The sequence below is a fragment of the Sminthopsis crassicaudata genome, chromosome 2 (assembly GCF_048593235.1).
Source record: "Sminthopsis crassicaudata isolate SCR6 chromosome 2, ASM4859323v1, whole genome shotgun sequence".
Lineage (NCBI taxonomy): Eukaryota > Metazoa > Chordata > Mammalia > Dasyuromorphia > Dasyuridae > Sminthopsis > Sminthopsis crassicaudata.
In genome coordinates, this window is record NC_133618.1 from 617,158,706 (window position 1) to 617,185,998 (window position 27,293).

The following is a 27,293-nucleotide window of genomic DNA, read 5'->3' on the forward strand; positions in this document are numbered from 1 at the left end:
CCCATTCTGGGAGAGATAGTTCCACTCTGGTCTGCCTTTTGCCCCTGCTAGAGTTTAGTAGTAGCATTGGAGGGTCTCAGAATTATTTTGTCCTCAAACAGGCCTCAGTCCTAACAGTTAGTTGTTCAAGAGCCTAACCCTGAATGTTTGGAACAATTAATTCATGCTGTTTGCATGTCAATTTATTTAGCAAATAGGTTTTTCTCAAAATATAAACAAAGGAATTTCCATGGAGGGAAGTTAAATAAAAACTCTAAAAAAAGTATTATGTGGCAGTTGAGCTAACACTTGGATGGATTCAAAGGTTCCAAGAAAAAGAAGCTATTAAAAACTTTGCAAGAGGGAAATGGAGTGTATGTGATACAAGTGGCCAGTTTGATTGGAATTAGAATGTGAACATTTATATGTTGTGCCTAACTCTTCATGACCTCATTGGGGGTTTTCTTGGCAAAGACATTGTTTGCCATTTCCTTCTCCAACTCATGACAGATGAGGAAACTGAGATAAACAGGGTTAAGTGATTTGCCAAGGGTTACACAGCTCATAAGGCAATTTTGACATCCCTAAAATGATCTGTTAATTTAACTGAAATACCTGGATACAAATCTAAAATATCAATTAAAATACTGGAGAGATTACTGAAATGTCAAATTTACATCCCTTTCATCAGACCTACTCTCTTTTTTTTTTTTTTTTTTTGGCTGAGGTAATTGGGGTTAAATGACTTGCCCAGGGTCACACAGCTAGGAAGTGTTAAGAGTCTGAGGCTACATTTGAATTCAGGTCCTCCTGACTTCAGGGCTGGTGCTCTATCCACTGCGCCACCTAGCTGTCCCCAGACCTAATTCTTGCCACTTTAGACTTTCTTTAGTACATCCAGATTCAGTGACCTGATTCCAGCACATTCTTCCCCCTCTCCTCACCCCCCCACCTCCAGTTGCCACCGCAGCCATTTCTCTACAGGCTCTAAAGGAAAGATGTTCTGATTTGTAGGGAGAAAAAGCCTATGCCTTTAAATGTTTTTCTTTAGGGGAAGTTAAGGAAACTTGGTTTTCCCAGATACCTCTAAACATGTAATGGCAGGTTTTTGGGTGCTGCAATGAAGAGAAAAAGGGGGGGGAGGTGAAATGGGCAAGTAGAAAAGGAATAAACACAATCTGTAAGTGAAAGGAAAAGACTACTTATAGCCAGCAACCAGAAAGTTTATCTGCATTTAAGTGGACTAGAGTTCTTGTTGGTGTCGCACCAAAGGAAAGCCAGTCCTATTCCCAAGAGTTTTCAAATTCTAGGTGAAAAGGAGACCATCCCTTCAACTAAATGGAGTCAGAAAAACTCCAAAAAGTTCAATTTTCAAAGCCTACAACAGTTCAAAGCTAGGACCCAAAATCTCCAGAGTTGTATGGGGGGTGTATGCATGTTAATATACCTTGTGGGGCTAGGCCTTAGACCAAAATGCCAGGGTCTAATGAATGGAAATTCAGACTTGACTTTCCATATCATCTAGGGACCAATCCACCAAGATGCTCCCACCCACTATTACCAATATTAATGACAGACACAAGGCCAACACTGCTGCAACGTGTTTATTATGTGCCAAAAAAACTACACCACAGCTTACTCCACACATCTGCAGGAGAGTGCAGTCTTGCCTGCATATACTACAATGAGGTAGGGACTTCACACACAGATTCACAAAAACCCACACAGAGCAGCTGGGATACGCAACAATGCAACATCGGCTCAGCGGGAGGGGAAAGAGGGTGAGGGAGGGTTATGACACTGGTTCTTTGGCACACAGCTTCCCGTAGAGGGGCAAGTTCTATTTTCTTCTTTAAAAAAAAAAAAAAAAAAAAAGTCAAGTTTTCAAATCCCAGCAGCAGCCAACTGCCCTGTTGCTTCATACATTTTTTTTTTTTAAATGAGGGGAAAAAAAAAAAAGGGAAAGGTACTTGTCCCCTCTAAGTGAAAGGGCTCCTGTGAACCTTCATCTGCCCCCGCCATAAAGCAGCCCTTTTTAGCTCAGTTACAAAAAAAAAAATTAAGTCCTGTGACTTTGTGATTAAAAACCTCTATCAACCCCCCACTTAAGTGCAACTTAAGAAAGTGCAAGAAACGGTTTAAAACTATGTACAGCAGCTCCACCATCATTTATCCGGTCCAGTTTTAAATTTGAAAATCTTGTCTTTTTCCTGGTTGCAAACGCCTCTCTCCACAACTGTGAGAAATCCTAAGCCGCAGTCCCCAGACACAAATTTGCATTAATGTTAAAAGCTGCCAGGAAAGAAAAAAATCTCGTTTCAAACTACTTAAAAACTGTTTTAAGGAGTGTAAAAAGGAACCGGTAAAAACCCTCGAGCGTAAAATATGAAATATGATTTTGGTTTAAATGAAGAGCAAAGTCTCCTTGTTGTTACAGTAAAAAACACCAGCTGAACACTCAGTTTATGCCGTTCAGGTGGGGGTTAAATAAATGGAAAGGCACTGTATGGCAACTGCAAACATGGAGCCACTGAGACCTGCGTCATTACCATCAGTATTGCGAGGAATGTAAAAAAGCGCTTTTAATAAATAAAAAACCTAGACGAAGGCATCTGCATAAATACCTTCTTAACACGTGGTCCTTTTTTTTTTTTTTTTTTTTTCTTTTTTTGTTTGTCATCAGCAAACTGAGGAACTAAAGTCTGGGAAAACTGCAGATTCACTTGGGAGGTGACTGGGGGGCCCTTCCCCGTATAACACCCCCTGAAAACAAAACCCGACAAAACTCACTGTGCATTAGTGCAGAAACAAAGACAGATCAGCAAGTGCAAAGGTGAATGTAAGATTTTCCCCGTGTCCTTTGGAAGTGTGCTCCCAGCCCGGGCCTGAGGCTGGTAGCGACACTCCGGCTCTCACCACTCAGGTTGAACCAGCTTCACCAGGGGCAGATGGACACCCACCAACCCTCTAGCTAGACTCTCGACTCTTTTGATTACGCATTAGTGGGCGATGGTGACGAAGGCCCTCAGTGCTGTGTCGCCAGTGCCAGCAGCTTCGGCAAAAGTACTTGAAGCAGACCTATGAGCAAAGTTATGAAAAGTAAGAAAGTGAACATCAATTCTAGCATGATCTATCAAACAGAAGCAACAAACTCTGAGGTTAAAATCAGTTAAACTGATAAACAATTCTAAATAGGAAAGAAAACAGAAATAAGTCATGGACATAAGACCTTAAAAGGGTCAACTGTAACAATGGACCAAGCATTACAGCTAAAATCTTGTCCCACAAGATCTCTCTGGGGATTCATGTGCTCTACAAAGAAAACTTTCCAAACTCTTTAAGGCATCTTTGTGGCCTGGTAATGCAGAAGTTTTTTTTAGTGTGTGTTTGGTTTTTTTGTTTGTTTAAGGCATTTTCAATAATCCCTATTCAAATATGTGTGTGAAACACTGACACAAATGAGTGCTCCTACTCCTTTTACAAAGACCTCCCACCCCTGCATCCTTGATGCCGATTGACCCAACTGACAACAGAAACTTAGGCAATCATCCCTACTGTGATCTGGATCTCTTCTTCATCTCATAGCTCCCAAAAAATAATGCCCTGCACGGCAATGGAAGATGTTACAATTCCCTAGGGCTAAGATTTATGAACTTGAGTCCACTGTAAAAGCCAGGCATCAACAATCAAGAGCAGTAATAGAGGCTTTCTAGCTGGTAAGATCCTTCTGACACAACAGAACTCTATAGCCATAACACCTGTCATTGTCATGAGACGATCTGTCTCAATGCCTAATAGCAGAGCTGCTTCAGCTTTCTTAATTTAATGTACTTTTAATACATTTTAAGCACTTCACATTCAGGTCTAAAACAGGAATATCTTTCTTCAGTCTGTCAATTAGTAGCCATTTTATTTAGGGACACTAGAGCTTGGAAAAGAACTACAGGATATAAGATAGGACTTGTCTGGTTCTTCCTCCCTGGCAAAGATACAGGACCCACATTAAAAACAACAAACAAGAAAAAGGGGAAAGAGAAGCAAGAAGAAGCTAGAATCTCCTTTATAAGTATTAAAGTCTCAAGTCTGTTCTCTTCCTAGTAACCATTTGCCTCAAATCTCACTTTATTTTAAAATCATAGTACAACCTGAACAAAGACTTGGGAATCTGACATTTTTTCTTTCACTGTGGTAGTACCCTCCCATTGCTCTGCACTTCTGGCTCCTTCCCTTGGGTCTGCACCCCTGTCCTGAAATTCTCTCAACCTGACTCTTTATTCTCATGCTACTCTCTTGTATCTCAACTTTTGTTCCCAACTCCCAGGAAAATCTTGACTACACCTCTCCTCTCTGCAACAGGACTTCAACTTAAATAATCACATCAAATCTAAAGATCGTTCCCAGTGCTCATCCTTCCTGACTTCTGCATTGTTGGACACTAATCTACTTTTGGGTTTTCAGGACATGACATATATGAATGCTAAATCTAGCATTCTCCTGTGCTAGACCATCATCAAGACACACCCATCATTGTGGGCATCCCTCCAGGACCCTTATCTGGGCCTTCTTTCTTTCCTTTTTCACTTGGTGAGTTTATCAGTTTCCAAAAGCTACAATTTTCTTTATTTGGTAATTCCCAGGTATTTATACTCAAGTTCTACAGTTCTTTTCCTGAGCTCCAATCCTGAAGTCATTAATTTCCGATTGGGCGTATAATGAACTTAAGTATCTCACATGGAACACTTCCAAAACAAAATCTCACTGTCTCCCCCCCCCCCCCAATGAAAAGCGGGGGGGGGGGGGCTTCCTTTGAACTTTCCTATTACTGTTGAGAAACTTTCAAATCACCCATATTCACAACTCTTAGTAACATGACTTTGCTCACTCTGTTCAAATAGTCAAATCTTATCTTTTATACTTTCCCAGCCTTTTTGCATGTGGTTTCTTTTTCTATACTTACACAATCAAACCCCAGTTCAAACCTCTCTGCCTCCTCACTAGTCATCTTCTCTCCAGTCTCTTTTCAGTCTTTTGTAATTGCCAACGTGATTTTCCAAAAGTATTATGTTTGTTCATCTTAATATCTGCTCCAAGTCCAGAGGTTCCCTATTACCTTGTAAGATCAATTACAAGCCCCCTTATGGCATTTAAAACTCTTTAGTATGGTCCCTTTTCTATTTTTCAGTCTTTCTTACATGCATTCCTGACACACTACACTCCCTTCTCTCCAATCTCTATGCTTTGCCGTGGCTACTCTGTGCTTGAAAAGCTTATTGTCACCAGGTCATCTGAAGTCTCTAACTGCGAATCTTCTCCCATAAGTTTGTGTGTAAGCTAGTTATTTACACATTATCTCCATTAGAATAAAGAAAAAAAAAAACCCAGGGAATCACAATAGAGTATGTTAATTTAACTTGTTAAATACTTCCCAATTCTATTTTAACCTGTTTCTGCCATACTAGAAGTCCTGGGAGCAATCCGAGTGCTTTGACACCTCTACTCTGGGGGTTTTATGCCAAATCAAAACTGAATGGAACAAGAAGACTTACCTGATCTCGACAGAAGAATGGACCTGGCTGAGCGCTGCAGATGTGACAGAGAGAGTCTTCTAGGTAGGGGTCAATCTGAACCTATATGAAAGCAAGTTAACAGATGAATTATGTGCTGAGCATTCATCATCAAGAACAAAAGGGAAGGTAAACTATTCTGTAGTGAAGGATGAAGAGGACAACTGCCTTCAGGAAGAGTTCTGAGAGAGCTCTTTGAGGAATGAAGAAAATAATCAGACAATGAACAGCTTCCTTCAGTCCCAAGAGGAAACTACAAGGATAGGTGATAAGAGCTTCACAACCCTCAAGGTAGGTACTATGAAATTCGAGCTTCTCACATATTGCCAAATGATAACAGCTGAGTGCTTTGGATCAGATTGATAATACATACATTCTATTTAATAACTAGGAAGAAAGAGGAGATCAGAATGTGGAAATCATGTTGAGATCATCAAGCCTACTCTCCTTACTTTTATAACATGTTGGATTTTATTTAAGTTAATAATCCTTTTTAGGTTCCAGGTCAAGTCATAATGTCTATATTCCAAAGAAGCCACAAATCTCCAGAAATCTTGTAATTTGTTTTTTTCTACCTTAAATGATACAATCCAGAGATACCTCACATGCCCATGGCACCAACTCCCAACTACAACTCTGAGGCAGACCAATTTTTGGCCCTTTTATCAATTATCTGGACTTGCTTTACCATGGGCTAACTCATCACTAGGAATCTTCCAAGGTGCCACAAGAGGGACAATGACACAACAAAAGTACCATCCATTCTCCTTACCTTCTTAGTGAACTTAGTAGTCTTGATCTCCACAAAAGCAGCGCTGACTGCCTTTAGATAACTGCGTTGATTGTTAAAAGTCACTCGGCCAGATCCTGAGAATCACATGAATATAGTTTATTGTCTCAACAAGTCTCCCTAAAATTTAATAGAAATTTCAAAGGAAAACACCAAAATCAAACATCAAGGGCAAATAATATGCTCCACGTCAATGCAAATGTTAGCTCAGGATAGTTTGGGGAAAGAGAAGAAGAGATTTCTTTAAATCCAATTAGATGCCATGAACTGCCCACACAAAAAGAACAACAACAACAAAAACCAAAAGAGTAAGCTTAGGGAAAGATTTCAACTGACATAAACAGAATTGCTTTATCAGTACAGAACAAAGCAAAAAATCTAAGAGCTCTACTCTGAGACAGAGCCATAATGCCCAATGTTGCCCACCTCCTACTTAAATGTCTGAAGTCTCAGTCAGAATTCATAGTGCATTACCAGACAACAGTGTTTGCTTTTTTTTTTTTTTTTTTTTTTTTTTTTTTTTTTTTTTTTTTTTTAGCTTCATTCAGGTAACATAATATATTAACTTCAGGAACATGAAAAGAAGACAAATGCATGTTCTAATTAACCTATTAAAATATGCATATTGTTTGAGGGAAAAGAGACATATCCCAAAGGCTAGTAACCCAACTTCCACCTCCCTACTCAAAACACCAATCAACACAAATTGAGAGTTACTGCTCAACCAGACTGCTGGAGAAACAGGGAACAACAAACTTCTATTAAGAACTCTGGATTGAGAAGGACAGTTAAGAAAGTTAAAACCCTTCTTAGCTGGCTCTCAAATCCTCCCTCCTATATCTTCCTGCTTCTGATTTAACTGAACTCCAGTTGTTCCCTGGTCATCAGCTACAGTTGGCAATAAGGTGACAATGGTTGTGTCTCTAGATTCACAAAATGATCAGGTGGTGGGGAAAGGGAGAGAAGTAAAGAATATTAGGCTAGAGATGTGTGGCATGGTACTTGGTCAATCAACTATCTGGTCATACCCAGTGAAGTAAAGGAAGGAAATAAAATTTCTATAAGAACTACCACCAAAGTGGCATACATATACACAAATAGGTGTTTCCTTCCTTGTTAGAAAAGGTCAGAAATGATTCACTCCCAACCCTTACTGGAAGAATCACATAAATAGTTCAGAATCTGATGAGCAAAAGGTTTCCCCTACTTAGGAGCCAAGGGTTCCTAAGGAAAACCTAAGGTTTGCCACATAGCCCCATTTACTTATATCTATATCTATACACAGATATTTATATTTATATACATATATATTTCTATATGTACCACATATCCCTGTTGAGAAGGTGGCACTCACCGATAGGATACTTGTGCTTATCCGTGTCAATACCAGCATACACCACTCCTCCAAACAGATCATTTACAATTGCAGCCAGGGCCTCTGCATTGAGCATCCCATGCAGTGCCCCAACAAAGACTGTTCTGCTGGGATCCAGTCTCTGTGATGGGCTCCGGACAAAGTTGCTGTCAGCCAAGACCCAGGGGATAACCTGCACCTGAAACCATCCAGAAATCAGCTCATGAGCAAAACTAGGGATCACAAAGAGATCATTCATAGTAAGACTAAGGGTCACAGAGAGATCACTCATGGTGGGGAAAAAGAAGGCTCTTCAGGAACTAGCAATATAATATGTTCAGGTGCCTGAAACTTTTAGAGCCGAATTGCTTTACAACATGTACCTGTTGTCAAAGGCAGTGGCAACATTACGTAGACCAGTATTTCCATGAACATGAGGTCTTTCTACATGATGCTCAGGAGACAGACTGATTACTTCAAATCTGCCCTGTTTGTAGCTTGTCTGTAGAATTTTCTGCATGTTGTCTTCTTCACTAGACTGTGGACTCCTTAAAAGCTCAGAGAATATCTTACCTTTCTTTGTATCTCCAGCACTGACAGTACCAGACACATAGTAAGCATCAGGCACTTGATAAAATGTCTGACATATGATGTGACAGGGATAAGTAGATCTGAGGCATTTCACATTGACCCACAAAACAGACTTGAGCAATATAAGGATCACATTGAAGGCTTCCAAGTATGACTCACAAATGTCTCTCAGATAACTTCCCATGACTAAGCTGACAAATTTCCTGAACTAAACCAGGCTCCAGTTCCAATAGACAACTGTGGGAAAAAGGAGCAGTCTGTCTTTATTAACCTCTCCTGTTTCCCAGGTCATCACCATCATTCAATCCCCATCCTGAACATGGCCAGATGATACCTCCTGCTGTACCTCCACCCCTTACATTTTTCCACAAAACCTCACTGGGAAAGTGGCTTGGAAACCATGGCACACCATCACACTGGAAAATTGAATGTGAGTAAATTCAACTTTGTGAACTGAGATTTATGTAGAAATTTTATTTTAGCCTGTCTAAAGCCTGAAGGATATGTGCCCCATGCACATTTTTAAAAATTTAAGACATGTGTCAAGCAGCATATTCAGGACTGGAATGTGTGAACACTCGAAGGGTTATCTGAGAAGGGTCTGTGATTTCTTCAGTGAGGAAACTCCCAGGGAGAGAATTCCCTCCATTAATTCAAACATCAACATCTCTCTATGGGCACATAGCAATTAAATAACTCACTCAGATGTGAGAGATGAATGTTACCTGAGATTCAATCCAACACTACCGATTATGTCATCCTGCCTCATGTAAATAAATGCTAGGGATTCAAAGACAAAAAAGAAAATGATTTCTCCCTTTACAAAGCATCTGCATCTAGTCAATTAAAAGGAAATGTAAATTTCATCTTACTGCAAATTTAGCACTGGGTATAAAAGGTTATGAGTCTAACCCCAGCAAGATTTAGTCTGACAAGGAATTAAGTATTTGTCGGCAATGGTAGACTTACATGATGACAAGACAAAATAGTGAATTGGAGGGAAGGCAGAACATTTTTTTCAATGGGTTGATATAAATCTTGAAAAGGTAAAAAAAAAAAATCAGTCATGAGTCATCAGCAACAATTTCAAGGTGATAGTCAAATCAGGCCTTAGAATTCCAAAATGTGGAACTAGGAATCACACCAACTCTAATACTGAGGACTGGCAAGAAATATCGATAAATGGGATAGACAGGGTACATAGGAAGATAGAGAGAATGCTTGGAAATAAGAAATCAAGAATAGTCTGATATCTACATGCAAGATGAAAAATTGGGGGGAAGAAACCCATGACTGGGAAACAAGCCAAGAGGAAAGCATCTTTATTTGAGATGAAGTCAAGCTAAGGTGTCAGAAATTGGGAGGAAGGAATCACAATTTTGGTGACTGAGTCCAGTGGGTGAAGAGAAGTTGCAAGTAGCTAAGACATTAGAAGAGAGTAATGACAGAAATAGCAAAGTATGAAAAGTATTCTAGATAAGAATAAATTTATAATTTTGTACAAAGTGAGTTTGAGATCAATAGCACAAAATGGCAATTTTCTAAAAGATAACTAAAAATATTTTTCAAGTGATGATATAACTGAAGAAGCAGATTTAGATGTCAAATACAGGATATTAAAAAAATAAAATGTTGGGGTCAAGGAATACACCTTGTGAACAGGAAAAAAAAAAGCCTGAGAAGGCACTTTAGACTCAGAGGAGAAGCATGAGAGTACAGCACATAAGTCAAGGGAGGAGTAAATTTCAAAGAGTAAATAGGTTACTGTCCACAGCCATACAGAAATCAAAAGTTGAAGCAGGAGAAAAGGTCCTTCTGTTAGATCAGATACTTAAGGAGGGGGTTATTAGTCATCTCAGAACAGTTTCAATACAAAATTACAGATATGGAGTTTGTTGTAAGAAAAAAGAAGTAATAGAGTGAAGACAAGACTGTCCCAGAATTAGTAAGAAAAACAATATCTGTGAAAGACTTAAGAGACCTAAAGGGGAAAGCACCTGATAAAAGGAAAACAATTAAGAAGGTAATATGGAAAAGCAGTGACTCTTCTTTATCGTGGGCCTTCATGAGGCTTAAGAAAGCTAAACATGCAACCACAGCTACTTGGAGAATGGAGAGGAAGTTCTCACCAAGAGTCAGGCACTGAAAAAACAACTCAACATCCTCATCATCTTCAACAAGATAAGGACCAGCCTGCTCCTGAAAAAAAGCTGTTAGAAAGATGTCAATAATACAGTATCCTAAGATAAGAGATTCTGAGTTACAAAGAACTCTAAAAGTCTTCTAGTCTACCCCCTTCACTTTACAGGTTAGGTAAACAAGGTTGAGAGACATAGAACCCAAGTCAAAGGCCAAAACAATATTCAAGTCTCCAATCAACTTTCCATTATACAATTGCCTAGCATCATAGAAAGAAAGTACAAAGGATATATCAGAAAGCCAAAGTAGTAGGACCAAGTATGAACTTCGTGAAAAGAAGCTATTTCATTAGAAGGACAAAAGTCTGGGCCAAAAATGTTAGGCCAGAAATGAACGTGGACAAAAGTAGTGCCGGAGAGGGTGGAATCAGGTAAACAAGAAGCAGAATCCTGTTCATGATTATGTTAGAATATTAAGGATAGAGTGAACAGTAATGACCACACTTCCACCTCCTCATTTTATAGGTTTACTGATGCCAGGGGCCTTGTGCAAGCTCTCAGAACATGGTGAAGTAGAAGAGCTGTTCTCTGCACCATTTCAGGAAAATGGGGCAAATGCATAAGATTCTAGAATGTTCACTTTCAGTAACCAAAAAGGCCTTCCTCTCAATAGCAATGTAAGTTCTTACCAGATTTCTTTTGTGTAACAGGGAATAAGGTTCCACTCACCCTCAACAAGCTCCTAAGTAGACTGAATCAGTCTTGTTTACAAAGTGGTTTTATGTGCAGGAAGCATAATACCAGAACTTTTAGCCCCAGAAGTCAGAAGAAAATTTATCTAGAAAGAATCAACTTACTTCCTTACAACGCATCCTGCGGCTGGACATCTTGAAGTAATACTCGCTCAGGCCATCTGGACTTAGTGGATCTTGGGAACAAGCTTGGAGCAGGGCACGCACAGATTTCTCCATCTCAAACACCAAGTATACATACCCTGTTTAATGAGGGGAGGGACAAATAGGGGGCCAAAAGTTAGTTAGTACATCCTTATATAATTTTGTCCTTGACCACATGACCTGAAACGCAGGCTAATTTTTTTTTTTTGTTGTTGTTCTTCTTGTTGTTATTGTTTTTGCACAGCTCATTTGGAAGGGAATTATTTATGTTTAAATAAATACTCATCTATTGCTATAATTTAAAATATCTTTTCTTAAGTAGGAACTCCATCTATGCCAAGTACACACAATGCTTAGGTCAAAAAACAAAAAGAAGATAGTAATTATGTCACCAACATATCTACAAATGAAAGGTTTGGCACCTTAGAAAAGTAACCATTAGAAAATGAAGTGCTATAACTGATCAGAAAAGATGGACATGTTTAAATCAAAGGAATCAAAGCATGAGGAAGACTAAGATAAATTTTAATTGGGTTCCAAAGAGGTTCATTAAAATCCTAATAAAGTCACTAAAATGCTCTTTCATTTGTTTTCTTTGGTGAAGGTGAATGAGGTGGAACTGACACCTGATTTCTATAGGGATGGAACTTCAGACAATTCCAGAATAGAACCCCCAGGCTCCTTAATCCTGACAACTCCAGAGGGAGCTCAGAATCAGGCCAGCCTCCAAAGAGAGCTACCTCATAATGGAACAAAAACAGTCCAAAAAAAAGCACATCTGGGAAAGTTCTCTAAGTAAAAAAGCTCCAATGGGCTGAGTTTCTCTTCAAATTTGCAAAAATAAGTGATCATTATAAATGTTTTGTTTTAAAGCTAGCATAAAGTGCAGCAATTCAGAGTCCACATGAAAACAGAAAATAAAGCATGTGCTGGATCCGGCAGAGGTGACAGCTCAGGAGTCTGCACCCGGGAGTGCTCTCACCAAGTTAGCGGCATGCAGCTGTGACATCCCAGCATCCCTCAGTGTGGTCACATACCAAGGAGGGAAAAAAAAAAAGGTGTCCTACCATGTCTTTATTACCTTTAGGCATATTACCTTTGGGAGGGCAGCGGGGGTGTTTGCCATCCTTACCAGGCCATTCCACACTCAAAGAGCCAAATACACGGAAGGTATTAATCAATCCAGCTGCAGAGAAAGAGGCAAGATGTATGGAGGCAGAAAGAAACAAATATTTTACAGGAAGAAATATTTTCTTCCTGAGTCCCTGAGAGATTGGCTACTTCTACCCCACAAAGAACCATTTTAGAAACTACACACCAGATTGGAGAGTTGGACCCTGGTGAGACCGTTCTTGTTCTGACTAGCATAAAAGTAGGCATGTAACTTCCCTCTTATTTTCAATCCCCATACAGCCTAACCCTGCAGTGCAAATGCTAAAGCTACTTATCCCATAATCTGAACATCTCAAACAAGGAGCAAACTGCTGGGACTAGCTCACCTTCCGTGATGTCCCAAGGAACTCCTCCTAAAAACACCTTACAGGAATAGATAGGGTTCTTGTAGTTTCGAGGAGGAAGCTGACCACTCCAGGTGCAAGTGGCTTCATTCACAGCTTCAAAAGATAAAAAGTAAGATGTCACAGAGTGAAACATGACTAATCATATGCTGCTTAGGGGGTTTTAAAGGATTTTTGCTCCATTCAGATTTAATGACTATTATTCTACCTAAATAATATGGCATTAGATTTGACAGGTGTTTGACAAATATTACAAGATACACAAATTAACATAATATTGGAGAAGTATGGGACAAAAATAGTCAAATAGATTATCATCTATATATGTAATGTTCATGCTTATATATAATATGAAACCAATGTTCCTTTGTTTATAATACTATTGACTAAAAAATTGGAAATCAAGGGGGTACCTATCAATTGGGAAATGTCTGAACAAATTGTGGTATATGATGGATGATTTCCAGAAAAAACTCTTAAGACATATGAACTGACAAAGTAAAATAAGAACCACGAGGACAACCATACACAATGCATAGAAAAATGGTACAAGGATCAACTGTGAATAACTTAGCTATTCTTAACACCGCAATGATCCAAAATAATCCAAAGGACTTGTGATAAAAAAGTGCTATTCACCTCAAGAGAAAGAACTGATGGCATCTGAACACCTATTAAAGCAAATTATTTTTCACTTTCTCTTTTGAGTTTTCTTGTACAAAAAACTAATATGGAAATATTTTATATAATTGCATATATACACCCTGTATCAATTTGCTTACTATCTCAGTAAGGGGACAGGGGAGGGGAGGGAAGAAAGAATAAAATTTAAAACCCAAAATCAAGGGAAAAAAATTAAAAGTTTTTACATGTAACTGAAGAAAAGTGAAATTTAATATTTAAAAAAATAAAAAAATAAAATTAATAATACCATTAGTAGTCCGAGTTTATTCTTACTGAAAAAGGCCTTATTGGCTTGGATAGGTTTACCCATCCACCCCTAATCCAGCTTACAGAAAAACCTGAAGAGGAGACAAAGAAGGTGGGTCTACATAATGGCCTTCCTAGTTTGAGTAACAAAAGACAGTATTTTACCAAGAAAAACTGTGAATTAAGATTTTTTTTTTTAATCAAAGAAAATATATTTTACACAATGTGTAATTTTTCTACGTCTACTTGTATTTTTCCCCCTTTTCAATCATATTTTAGGAAGGCAGCTTGAACTCAAGCTCATACAAGAATAAAATACCTACTTATAACATTTCTATAACAAGCTTTTTCCCAATTAGCTAAAATTTGTGGGTTTTTAATGTTTCTTCTTGCCCCTGGACTAGTTACCATTATAATGTACAAGTAAGAATGAAGATGCTGCCAACAAAAGTTATATTCAACAACTTTATCAATGTGCAAATAACTCAACTAGTTCAGATCTATGAACTACCTAACCTAGAAACCTGACATCAATACTAAGAGATATTCATTCTTCCTTGGGGTTAACATCAAAATGTGACAATTAGATCCAACTAAGTCATAACTATCACAAAGAAAGCTTATTAAACTCAGAAAGAAATTAAACCTTTATCACTTTCTCAATTAATGCATTTTAAAATTTCTCTTAACCTTGATTTTTTTTTCCTACCAAAAGTCTAAACTCCCACTCCATCTCAAAATGATCACCTAGTTGTAAAATGTTGAGATGTAATCTAAATAGTAAGGATGCAGCTTCTTTATTCCCATATTGTTCATACAGATATTAAGTTATATCCCCTTTTAGTCTACTTTTGGTGCTAATTTTTAGCCTTCCTTCTTTGGAATTTTTCTAGCATAGCCTTTTACAGAATGATTTGCAACACCTAGATCTACATTAAATACCCTTCTCCAAAGACCATAAGACCAATGTGTTGTTAGAGCCATAAAGTTGGACTTCCAAGAAACATTTTAGAAAGCAAAATTTTGCCTATGTTTAAAAACAAAAAGTGCTGTGATTAGATGAATTTAGATGAAGATGATCCAGAGGAAGATTGCTACAAAGATCAAGAAATGGGGCAGGTCCTATTTTAAAACAGATTTCCAAAGATGAAAATTCTTCAAGTCAGAAAGATGGAATGACAGACGTGGCATCAGCATAAGGCAGAGGGAAGAGACAGGGATATATATATATACACAAACACACACACACACATATACATATATACATATACATACATATATACATACATATACATATATACATATACATACATATACATATACATACATATATACATATATACACATATATATACATATATATATGTATATATGTACATATATATATGTATTTATATATATGAGAGAGTCGGGGCACCTGTGCTTTCTGAGGAAACCTGGGGCAAATTGATCTTACTTGTTTGAGTCTCAGTTTCTTGAACTATAAAGTTAAGGGACTAGATGAAATGCTGTGGAAAGGCCTTTACAATTCTAAAACTTTCAGAATAGAAAAGAACGGATGAAATAAGTGCATCTGGACTTGTTAAAACCTGGATTACAAGAATAAAATATATCACCATAAGATAATATATTTAGAGCTAAGAAAAGGAGGCCCAGAATAGTCAAGTCACTCGAGGTGACAAAGACCACAGACAATCCTGGGATATAATCTCACTCAAAGGCCTCCCTTTGTCTCAAGCCTGAGAAGCAAACTGAGGGAAATCACAAGTAAGCATGACTTTATACAGATTCAAGTAAGAAACTTCATCCCTCAAAGATATTATAAAAGCCAAAAGTATTCAAAAATGATTTTGACATTCATAGATGGCAGGTTAAAATAGATCAGGAAACAAAAGGGCTATTTAACACCAAGTTTGACTCTAGTTACATACTTTGGCATTTTCTCAGAAACAGATGCCTAGGCCATAGGGCCACTGGGATGTTATGGCCTTAAGTGTAGCATGAGATCCTATGAATTACATAATTCTATTTTAAGCACTGGGGATATAAAGCCAAATAAATAGGCCTTGCCCTCAATAAGCTTATATCCTATTCACTGTGATTTGGTCTAAAGGGAATAGAATGTTTTTGGCTTGTTTCTAATAATCTCCTTGGTACAAAGCAATATTGATTTTGATAGTTACAGCAGCTGGGCAAATGTCTTCAGGGAATCTCTCTTATGTAGCCACAACCAGGTTCACACTTCATTATTCACATGTATAGTTTTGGTGGTTTTTTTTTTTTAATTAAAGCTTTTTATTTCAAGACATATGCCTGGGTAATTTTTCAAAACTAACCCTTGCAAAGCCTTGTGTTTCAAATTACCCCCTCCTTTCTTGCCCTCCCCCACTTTCTCTCCTAGATGGCAGGCAGGTAATACATGTTAAATATGATAAAATATCACATGTATAGTCTTAAAACATGTTCTAATAGGATGTCACCACTGGAAAAGCCTTAGAAGTCTTTAGTCTTCTCTTGTTTGAAACAAGACAAGAGTTTCATCTATTACTATTCTCCTCACATAACCCAGAGACATCATATCCTCTAGTTCATTCACATCTGCTTGAAACCCAAAAAAACAGAGTCCACTAGTAAACTTTGTAATTTCACTGTGTAATCCTTCTTCCAAATGATTCATAAGCACATTCAAAAGGTTTGTCTCCTGGAAATGGACAGCTTGTACTCTTTCTGTAGAAAAGTACTGTGCATGTTAGCAGGGCTAAGCTCTAGCTCCATTCAATTAACCAAACGTTTATTATGTACTCTGTCAGACTTGGAGAGAAATGAAAAGTGATCAGACCCAGAGCTTACCTGCAGCTTGTCTATGGAGTCTGGCCTCCCTCTCAATACTGAAAGGATCCTCTGGAGCTTCCAACAGGTCCCAAGAAGGCCACACTGATGCTCCCGGCCATCTCTTTGATGCACTGGTAGGAGAGGGAGTCACTGCAGCTAGAGCAGCCTGGTCTTGGTCCAGCCAGGACCCAACTCCCATCTTTAAAGGGTCTCTGGGACCAGCCCCAAGGGGCAGGAAGGGCAGAGGAGGGGAGATGCGGAGGCTGGACTGCAAAAGAAAAAAAATGGTCATGAAATAGGGTTTTAAGGAGGCCAAAAAAAAAAAAAAAAAAAAAAAGATTTTTTTTTTAAAGTATTTAGAAATTTTAACTTCCTAGCCCATATAACTCCACTTCACTAAAACCTGGGTTTTGTTGTTGTTCTGTCATTTTAGTTGTATGCAACTCTTTGTGAGTCCATTTGGGCAAAGATACTGGAGTGGTTTACCATTTCTTTCTCCAGTTCATTTTACAGATAAAAAAACTGAGGCAAACAGGGTGAATTGAACTGTCCAAGGTTACACAGCTAGTAAATGTCTTAAGGCCAGGTTTGAACTCAAAAAGATGAGACTTCCTACCTCCATGCTGGACACTGTACAACTGCCCCCCACTTACCTGGGCTAAGCCCATATTAACCAACTTAAATAACAGATGACAGACCATATGAGCAATTGTGTCACCTTGAACTTAAAGTAAAGAACAAGACAAAGTTTAGGTAAACTCAAGTAACCTCTCTAAGCAAAAGAAATTGGGTTTCACCACTCCAGCAGGACAAATCTGAGCCTGTATTTTCTAATGAAGGGCAACACTGAAAACTGTCTATACAAATCAAGTTGATTTTAAAAATAGCCAACCTCCAAAGTATTCAGTTCTCATGCTCAGGAAGTTAGTCCTAAAACTACAAAAATTAGCAGCCCATCCTAAGAAACTGCTAATTAGAAAACTGCCATATTTCATCCCTGTGAGTTTTAATTAAGCATTTCTCCAAGGATAGTATCATGGACAGGACAAGCTTCATAAGGTAGAGGCAAACTACAGGGAAGGATTCACCATTAACTACTCCTATTCTTAGTCCCCCACTTCAAAGTTTTCTACAACATTCAAAGTGAATTACAGTCCATTTTCTTGATAATTTTCTGCCTCAAAAAGGATGAAGTATTTCTAGCCCCTGAGTGGTAGACTCTGCAGTCTAATAATATATACAAGAGATCAAAACCATTTCTCAACTATTCTCCTCTGTGTATATATCCCCCATCTTTCTGATATATCAAGCCAAATTCCAAGTTCACCAAAAGATGAGACATCACTCCTGTACAAGAACCTTCACTTAGAGCACTTCAGGGATCCCAACCACTTCTCTTGAAAGTAAATTACGTACAATTAAATCCGAGAGATGATCTGATCCAGAGCTGAACCCACTTGTATCCGAATCAGAGGGGCTGCTGGAACGAGAATCCAGGACAGGACGGGCATCCAGGCGGGATCCTCTCAGAGATGGTGTTGGAAACTTTTCCACCAAGTCAGAGTTAGTAGGGTCCAGGGGCAAGAAGCCCAGAGGAGGTTTTCCCAGTACATTTCCCAGTGGATTATTGAGCATGCTCAGTACTAGGTAGAAAATGAAAGAACCCTTTAAGATCATGTAGTTTTTCTTCTGTCCTGGCTATGCCCTCCCTTTGAGAGATGCAGAACCAATGTTTAATTCTCAGTATAAGACAAACCAAAATAGCTTTTGTCTAAGTCTTGTGGAGTTTTTTAAAAGACATGCAAAGAGGGGCAGCTAGTTGGTAGAGCACCAGTCCTGAATCAGGAGGACCTGAGTTCAAAACTGGCCTCAGATACTTAATACTTCCTAGTTGTGTGACCTTGGGCAAGTCACTTAACCCCAATTGTCTCAGCAAAAAATAAAATAAAAACAAACAAAAAACCACTTAATCAAAGATCTTTCTGTTCAGGAAAGGCTTTATCAAGAAGCTAATAGCCCATTAGAAAACAGATTCTACAGTACAATTACCCCTAGGACTTGGGCTACTCTAGTCTTGTAAAAAGTCCAACTCATAGAAAGAGAGTGGCTAAATGACAGGCTCATGTCATTCGGGAGCAAATATGGGATTAATACGTAGGAACTCCAACTCTAAACCAAGTCTGTATCTGCCTTCACTATTAAGGGAAATATCCAAATCCTGGCCACAAAGATTCATGTGGATTATTTCCAAAAGAATGAGCTGCCCAAATTTTTACTATATAAAAGTTAAGGTCATGCTACAGTATATTATTCATTTATTTATGGAGTATTTATGTGTTAAGAAAGTAAATTTGGGATAAAAAGATTACATGTGCTACTACTAGTTCTGTATCCCAAAAGAGATAAAACATAAAGGAAAAAATGCTATATATAGCAACTCTTTCCTAGAGGCAAAGAACTGGAAATTGAGGGGATGCCCATCAATTGGGGAATGGTTGAACAAACTGTAGTATGTAATTAATTTGGAATATTATTGTCCTATAAGAAATTATGAGAATGTTCTCAGAAAAACCTGGAAAATCCTCCATGAGCTCAAGCAAAGTGACATGTACTATATACACAAAGTAGCAGCAATATTGTGGAATGATCAGTTGTGAATGGTTTAACTATTCTCAGCAATATAATGATCCAAGAAAATTTCTGAAGGATTTATAAATATGAAGGCTATCCATCCCCTAGAAAAAGAACTAATAGTATTTGAATATAAATTGAAGCAGGCTTTTTTGGACTATATTTTCTTTCATATGACTTATGAAAATATTTTGTGTGACTACACATGTAAAGTCAAATTGCTTGCCTTATCAATGGAGGAGAGGGTGTGAAAAGAATAAGGGAGAGACAAACTCAAAAGTTTTAAAAACAAATGTTAAAAATTGTCTTAAATGTAACTGGGAAAAATTAAGATATAACTAGAACTAATAAAATTAGAAGTTAATATATAATCAAATGTTAGGTCAGATGTTCCTAATGTTTAGTGTTATGGAGGAGAAATGAAGGAGGGCTAAAAGCAATAAGATTGTCAGGTCCAGATGAAATTTTACTATCCTTACCAAGGACAAGGATTCACTTAAAGTACATACCCATGATGACCATACCAATAACACAGCATGTTAAGGACATGGGATGAGAAAACTGATCTCCCTGGGCCCTTGTAAAATAATTCAGAGATTTGTTGAAGTCAGATCATAAAGGATAAAAGTTAAGAATTGATTTAAGAGGTCACTTGATACAAGATCAATTAGCGATTCTAAGTAGGGAATTACTGGCCTGGTAACAGAAAAGGGAATAGAGCACAAAAACTAAAATCCCAACTAGAAAGCTATTAATAGAACAATCCTAGCAAAAGGTTAAGAGTTTAAACTATTTTGCCTATAGCAGTAACTATCTTCGTGCACTGGGCAACTGTTAGCGTCACTCACTTGGCATATACCTGTGTAAATGAATTATCATCTCTACAGTACTGTTTCCGTATTTTTACTATAATTACTTCAAGTATTTATAGTAAATATTTATCAAATCAACAAGAATTTTAAAATTCTTCTCTCCTATTTCAAAATCATAAAAAAGATATTGTTAGGGAAATTTGCCAACTACACTAGGATACGGCTTTCCTGCAAATGCTTATGAATGTGGATTATGTGCATTCCCATGTCTATTAGATCTAAGAAATTATAACTACTACTTTCCCTCAGTGACAATTAAGAGCAATCCAAAGCAATCACTTCCAAGAAATATTTGATAAAGCTTTAACACATACTTGTGACTCAACTGGCTAGAGTTAGCAAGGGGCACAGTGCCACTAAGAGCCAAGAAGACCCTCCAAAGTCTTTGCATTCTGAAATCAGCTGTGCTATACCACTTCCTCTCAAACTGCAGTTCAAGAAATAACTGAATGTATACCAGAGCCCACCATGTCCTTTGTGGGGAATTAGGATGACTTCCCAAGGGACTACTTTGAAAAGAAGGATGATACAACAGAGGCTGCTTGAGGTTACCTTAATGCTGCACTGTATTAGAGCTGTGTCCAAACTATTTGTTCTAGGGTTGCAGGAGAAGCCTACTGCTGTGCTAAGGAGAAACCAGATGAGTAGAAGTAATGAACAGTTTCAAACCTAGATCAACTTGTGAAAAATTTCTCACCAGCTCTTAAGTATTAACACAATTTTGGCAAAATATTAAAGCTGCAATTACACTTCCTTTATACTAAGCTTCTATACTAAGGAACTAAATTTGCTCAGCTTTCCTTGCCCTGAACCATGTTAGACTCATGAAGAAGGAACCATATAAACATTTTCTTGTATCTTAAAGATAAATCAGAAATGGATGTCTATGTTCTGTTTAGCTCTAATCTCTTAAATTTGTTATGGACAGGCTCAGGTTCCTCGAAAATCCAGCTATAGTTAGTTTGCTCACACCACCTTTTCAAAGGTGAATGAACAAAAAACTATTCAGGTGACATTCATTCCTTCATTCCCTACCAGCTTTTGTCACAAAGACCAAAAGCAAACTCTGTAGCAAACAGCTACTTCACTGAACCATGAAAAAATATGGCTACAGTAAAATATAGAAAAATTCCCTCTTAAAGAAAACCAATTAGCACATTTGTGTCATCTAGATTAGATGCATTTTTAGGACACCTGTTTCTATCTGGAGCTTATAAAGTAAGGAGGACTGTTGGGGTCTGGCACAGTTTTAGATCTTAAAATATTTAGTCCATTAGGAGTACGTCTTCATTCTCATTGATAAATGCATTCTGCAGTCCCATAGGCTTAAAACACTCTATTCCCTGCAGCACTTTGCACATCTCCAAAGAACATTAGTATATGCAGGCACTGGCAGAGTAAAAATTCTTATTGAGCTCCATCGAAAACTGGGATGAAGGGATTTGGCCAGAATGAAATAATCAACTGTTAGCTTTATGAAAATGCCTCAGAGTAGAAAAAATTCCAACAGCTACTCCTTTCTTACTCACTACTACTGGTAATGCTATAAAGGAGGCATGGACAGGTTACTCTTCATTTTATCAAGCTGTAAGCAATCATTACTAGAACTCACCTGAAACCAAAAATCTCCAGGAATCTCACTGTTTTGAAAGAATATTTACTTAAGTCCTAGATCACAATGTACCTTTACAAGTATCTCAAAATGAATACTAAACAATTTAAAAGGAAGCCAAGTAAGCAGCTCTATCACAATGCTTGTTAAAAGCTGAAAATATTTACTAGTCAAATAATAAATAAAAAGAAAAGAGGAATAAAAGCCTCTTATAATAAAAAAAAAAAAACTCAGCCTACAATTCTAGCCAGCTTCCCTCAAAATTACAGGTCTGGGGAGGGACGCCACTGAAATAGGAAGGGAGGGGAAAGTAAGACATTTCATTTGAGACCTGCATGCCTCTACAGTAAAAAATGCAAATTCAAAACTCATTCTCTCTTATCTTCTCCTCCGTAACCAGAAATGTAAAGTATCATATTTCAAGTAAGAAACTAATTATCAAAGCTGACAATAAGATATAATAGTCCCAGAAAAGAATGTTAATATATCAAAAGAATTCCCTTCCTAAAAGGAAAAAGAGTACCTTTTTCTGAAGGAATCCCAGCTCATTTCCCCCTAAACCTAATTCCCTAAGCACCTGTCCATATTTTGAAGCTCTATTTGATTCTTATCCCCTTCTGACATCATCTCATGTCCAGTTAACCAAGTTCTTTAGATCCCAGCTTAACCACAACTTTTTTTTTCTTTTTAAAGCTTTTTATTTTCATAACATATGCTCAGATAATTTGATAACATTGACTCGTGCATAGGCTTATGTTTCATATTCCCCCCCCCCTTTCTTCCACCCCCTCCTCTAGATGGCAAGCAATCCAATATATATTAAACATGCTAAAATATATGTTAAATCCAATATGTGTAAGCATATACAACAATTCTCTTTCTGCAGAAGAAAAATCAGATCAAAAAGGAAAGTAAATGAGTAAGAAAACAAAACATAAGCAAACAAAAACAAAGAGTGAGAATGTTTATGTTGTGGTCCACACTCAGTTCCCACAGTCCTCTCTGGGGGTAGATGGCTCTCTATCACAAGATCACTGGAACTGACATCAATCATTTCCATTGTTGGAAAGAGCCACATCCAACAAAATTGATCATCCTATAATATTGATGTTGCTATGTACAAATGTTTTCTTGGTTCTACTCACTTCATTTATCATCAGTTCATATAAGTCTCTCCAGGCGTCTCTCTGATCATCCTGCTGGCCGTTTCTTACAGAACAATAATATTCCATAACATTCATATACCATAACTTATTCAGTCATTCTCCAAACTGATGGGCATCCATTCAGTCTCCAGTTTCTTGCCACTACAAAAAGGGCTGCCACAAACATTTTTGCACATATGGGTCCCTTTCCTTCCTTTAAAATTTCTTTGGGATATAGGCCCAATATAGAAACACTGCCAAGTCAAAGGGTATGCACAATTTGATAACTTTTTGAGCATAGTTCCAAACTGCTCTCCAGAATGGTTAGATCTGTTCATGGTTCCAACAACAATGTATTAGTGTCCCAGTTTTCCCACATCCCCTCCAACATTTGTCACTATCTTTTCCTGTCATCTTAGCCAATCTGAGAGGCGAGTAGTGATATCTCAGAATTATCTTAATTTGCATTTCTCTGATTAGTAGTGATTTAAAGCACCTTTCCATATGATGTACAAATGGTTTTAATTTCTTCACCTGAAAATTGTTCATATTCTTTGACCATTTAGCAATTGGAGAATGGCTTGAATTCTTATAAATTTGCGTCAATTCTCTATATAATTTAGAAATGAGGCCTTTATCAGAATACTTAAATGTAAAAACATTTTTTCCTAATTTATTATTTCCCTTCTGATCTTGTCTGCATTAGTTTTGTTTATACAAAAACTTTTTAAACTTCATATAATCAAAATTATCTATTTGGTGTTCAATCATGAGTTCCAGTTCTTCTTTGGACACAAATTCCTTCCTTCTCCACAAATCTGAGAGGTAAATTATCCTATGTTCTTCTAATTTGCTTATAATATCACTCTTTATGTCAAAATCATGAACCCATTTTAATCTTATCTTGGTATGTGGTGTTAGGTGTGGGTCAATATCTATTTTCTTCCATACTAGTTTCCAATTTTCCCCAACAGTTTTTGTCAAATAGTGAGTTCTTACCCCAGAAGCTGGGGTCTTTGGGTTTGTCAAACACTACATTGCTATAGTTATTGGCCATTTTGTCTTGTGAACCTAAGCTATTCCACTGATGAACTACTCTATTTCTTAGCCAGTACCAAATGGTTTTGATGACCGCTGCTTTATAATATAGTTTTAGGTCTGGCACAGCTAGGCCACCTTCATTGGCATTTTTCCCATTAATTCCTTTGAAATTCTTGACCTTTTGTTCTTCCATATGAACTTTGTTATTATTTTTCCTAGGTCTGTAAAATAATTTCTTGGGAGTTTGTTTGGCATGTCAGCCACAATTCTCAAATGCATCCCCTTCTTTCCACTTTGATTACTCTAATACAGTAATTGAGCCTACACTCTCCTCCTTCCAATCTATAGCCAAGATAATCTTAATATTGATCATGTAATTCCTCTCACTTATGTTTACTGGATACCTCCTGATCCCAGGTAGAGCTTCTGTCATGAATTGAGAGCTCTGCAAAATACTCACCAGTACCACCCTTTCTCAATACTATCCTCCATTCCTGACCTATTTAGATACCACCTCTCATTCCCATTTCTAGGCCTTGGTTCTCTATTCCCAATGTACCGGGACCTATTCAAAGTCCTCCTCCTCAACTCACAAACCATCTCCTCCAGAAAGATGGCACTAGACTCCAACTTTCCTTTCTTAGAATCTACACAGTATTTTGGGGGGCAACTTTATAATAAAACTATGTAATAACATATATTGTTTTTAAATTGTATTCTTATAAATCCCTTTACTAGACTAAGCTCTTTGAGGGAAGAGAAATTTTCTATGAAGTTTTCATTTCTTATGATTCAAGTCATCTTTTACACTCAGCTTCCAAAGTGAAAGTGACCTCTTTAAAGTTCAAGTCTATTGGGATAAAAAGTGCTATCTGCACCTAGAGAAAGAACTATGGAGACTGAATATGAATCAAAGCATAGTATTTTCACTTTTTTGTTGTTATTTTTCTTCTTTCTTGTGTTTTTTCCCCTTTTGATCTGATTTTTCTTCTGCAAACATGACTAATATGGAAATATGTTTAGAAGAATTACACATTTAACATTTTTGATTGCTTGCTATCTTGGGGAGGGGTGAGGAAGAAGAAAATTTTTGAACACAAGGTTTTGCAAGAATGTATGTTGAAAACTTATCTTTGTATATATTTGGAAAAATAAATAAAATACTACTTTAAAAAAGAAATGTGCTGTGGCTAAAAAAAATAAATAAATAAAGTTCAAGCCTGACCATGTTATCCCCTTTAATCAAACTCCTATGGACCCTTATTGACTCCAAAATCAAATATAAAAATATTTCCTGGCTTCTAAAGACCTTCTAAAGGCAATGAACTTTTTTGCTCCCTACACACCAAGATTTACCAACACTGACTACTTGCTAATACTCCTTTCTCCTTAATTCAGTGCCTTTTCTTTAGCTGTTCCCTCTCCCCGTTCTCTTCACTTGAAGACCACAGACTTCCTCCAAGACAGCTCAAATGCTATCCTTGCAGAAGAATACCTTTGCTGGTCCACTCTGGCTACTAGTGCCTTTGAGATTACCTCTTATTTGCCTCGCCCTCTCTCCTGCCTACCACATTTCAATGTGAATTCCCCTGAAGCAGGGATCATATTTTTGTCTTTTTTTAAAAATCCCTATCATTTTACTTGATGCCTAACACATAACAAGTACTTGTTGATTTGACTGAACACAGCCTCAAAAAACTTACTAGCTAAATGATCTTAGGTAAGTTTCAATCTCTCTGGGCCACTACCTTCATCTGTAAAATGGGGCACTACATTTATGAAGACAAATTAAATGATGGGCTTAAAATACTTTACGTTCCTGTTCTGTGAAATGCTCTCAAATAACGTTCCCTCCTAAATTTTTCCAGACAGTTCCCATACTACAACCCTAAAATACTTCCTATAATACTATAAACCTCTGTAAAGATTCAAAGCAACAGAAGGCAAAGTAGCTTGGGAAGAACATGTAAAACTCATGTATTCTGGGGGGCAGCTAGGTGGCGCAGTAGATAGAGCACCAGCCCTGAATTCAGGAGGACTGGAGTTCAAATGTGGTCTCAGACACTTAACACTTCCTAGCTGTGTGACCCTGGGCAAGTCACTTAACCCCAGCCTCAGGAAGGAGAGAAAAAAAAGCAAAAAACAAACAAACAAACAAAAACAAAACAAAACAAAACAAAAAACTCATGTATTCTGCAATTAACTGGCACCAGGAGTTTTGGTTTTTTTTTTTGGTAGTACCCAACTGCCTTTGACCATATGAAAAAAAAAACTGGACACTATCCTAGAAACTGGCAATGCCCCCTACACTCTCTTCCATCTTCTTCCAAAAAAAAAAAAAACTGATGCTCTGTTGCTAAGTTCTTAGGAGACATCCATAGCCAAAAACTAACACTATCCTATAAAGTTATCAACTTACCACAAAATATCCCAATAGTCAACAGATCCAGCCATAGTAGAGCTAATTTATTCAATAGAATAAGCAGTGCTATCAAATGCCTACAAAATCTACCAAGATAAAAATGCCAATTGCTAAGGATCAGAAGAACAAGTTATAGCAAAGGACCACAATGACCTGGGCAAAAAGTACTCAAATCTTTAGCTCCCAAATTTCATCACTGTATTGTTGCTTCAAATCACAACCCCTTTCTTGAAGTTCAAAATGTATCCCTTGCTCACTCCAGGAAGCTGGCTTCTCAGAACCATAGGCAGAGAGAAAAAATAATGAGCAGTTCCAATACAAAAGATAGATACTTCAACAATGAAGGACCCCAATGGTTCAAGCTAAATACTATCTAGGGCTAAGAAGAAAACTCTTCTGGGTATATCAGAAAAGAAGCCATTTCTTAAAGGAAAGACCATGGCAAGCAAAGCAAGCTAACAAGAACCTGGCAGACATTTCTCTATCCAAAGGCTATCTCTCCATGATCTATTTTCAATAGTAAACCACCCAGTTTTAGTAGAGATGATACAGATGTTCAAATCCCACAGCCATAAATAAGACCCCAGCTCTCATACATCAAATCAAAAGATAAAAAACTCAGCACAGCAACTACCAATCCTCATGTCTTTGGATCTGCACACCATCCTGCCTGAGCTTATCCTCTATCACTAAGCCAACATCTGGAAAAGTAGCACATTGAGTGTTTAGGTATTCAAATCTAAAATGAATGAGTTCACTAATTTTCTATGCAGTCAAAGTACAAAAGAGCCTACAGTAGAAGTAGCTAAGAAGATCTTAACCTAGATTTCATGAACTTATTTTAAACTTACATGTGAATAAACATATTTCTCATAACTATTTCAACATAGTTTTCTTTGTAATCTACATATTTTACTTTTTTTTTTTTGCATTTAAAAACATTCTGAGCAGCAGTCCATAGGCTTGAAACTGCCAAAGG

The 27,293-nt window shown here is 37.6% G+C and overlaps 1 protein-coding gene and 1 long non-coding RNA gene across 10 annotated transcripts in view; one reads left to right on the top strand and one right to left on the bottom strand.

Annotated features, from left to right (window-relative positions):
* Positions 1-1,567: 1,567 nt before the first annotated feature.
* The window catches only part of CPEB1 (cytoplasmic polyadenylation element binding protein 1), a 75,281-nt gene continuing 49,555 nt past the window's right edge, over positions 1,568-27,293 (bottom strand). For 3 of the 9 annotated variants that reach the window (XM_074296153.1, XM_074296156.1, XM_074296157.1), the window contains exons 4-12: positions 18,008-18,234; positions 16,610-16,859; positions 12,812-12,925; positions 12,409-12,498; positions 11,274-11,410; positions 7,688-7,886; positions 6,316-6,410; positions 5,526-5,606; positions 1,568-3,057 (exon numbers count right to left, since the gene is read on the bottom strand). In XM_074296153.1, the coding sequence (XP_074152254.1) occupies positions 2,947-3,057; positions 5,526-5,606; positions 6,316-6,410; positions 7,688-7,886; positions 11,274-11,410; positions 12,409-12,498; positions 12,812-12,925; positions 16,610-16,859; positions 18,008-18,234 (1,304 nt within the window). In that variant the 3' untranslated portion in view covers positions 1,568-2,946. Of the gene's footprint in view, positions 3,058-4,894; positions 5,061-5,503; positions 5,607-6,315; positions 6,411-7,687; positions 7,887-11,273; positions 11,411-12,393; positions 12,499-12,811; positions 12,926-16,609; positions 16,965-17,983; positions 18,286-27,293 lie in introns of those variants that run through there. The other 6 variants (XM_074296150.1, XM_074296154.1, XM_074296155.1 and 3 more) reach the window with 4 other exon arrangements.
* LOC141558659 (uncharacterized) lies at positions 2,663-12,234 on the top strand. Its single transcript, XR_012487109.1, has 5 exons — positions 2,663-3,337; positions 4,438-4,563; positions 5,439-5,834; positions 8,566-8,708; positions 10,942-12,234. It is a non-coding gene; the product is annotated as an uncharacterized LOC141558659 (long non-coding RNA).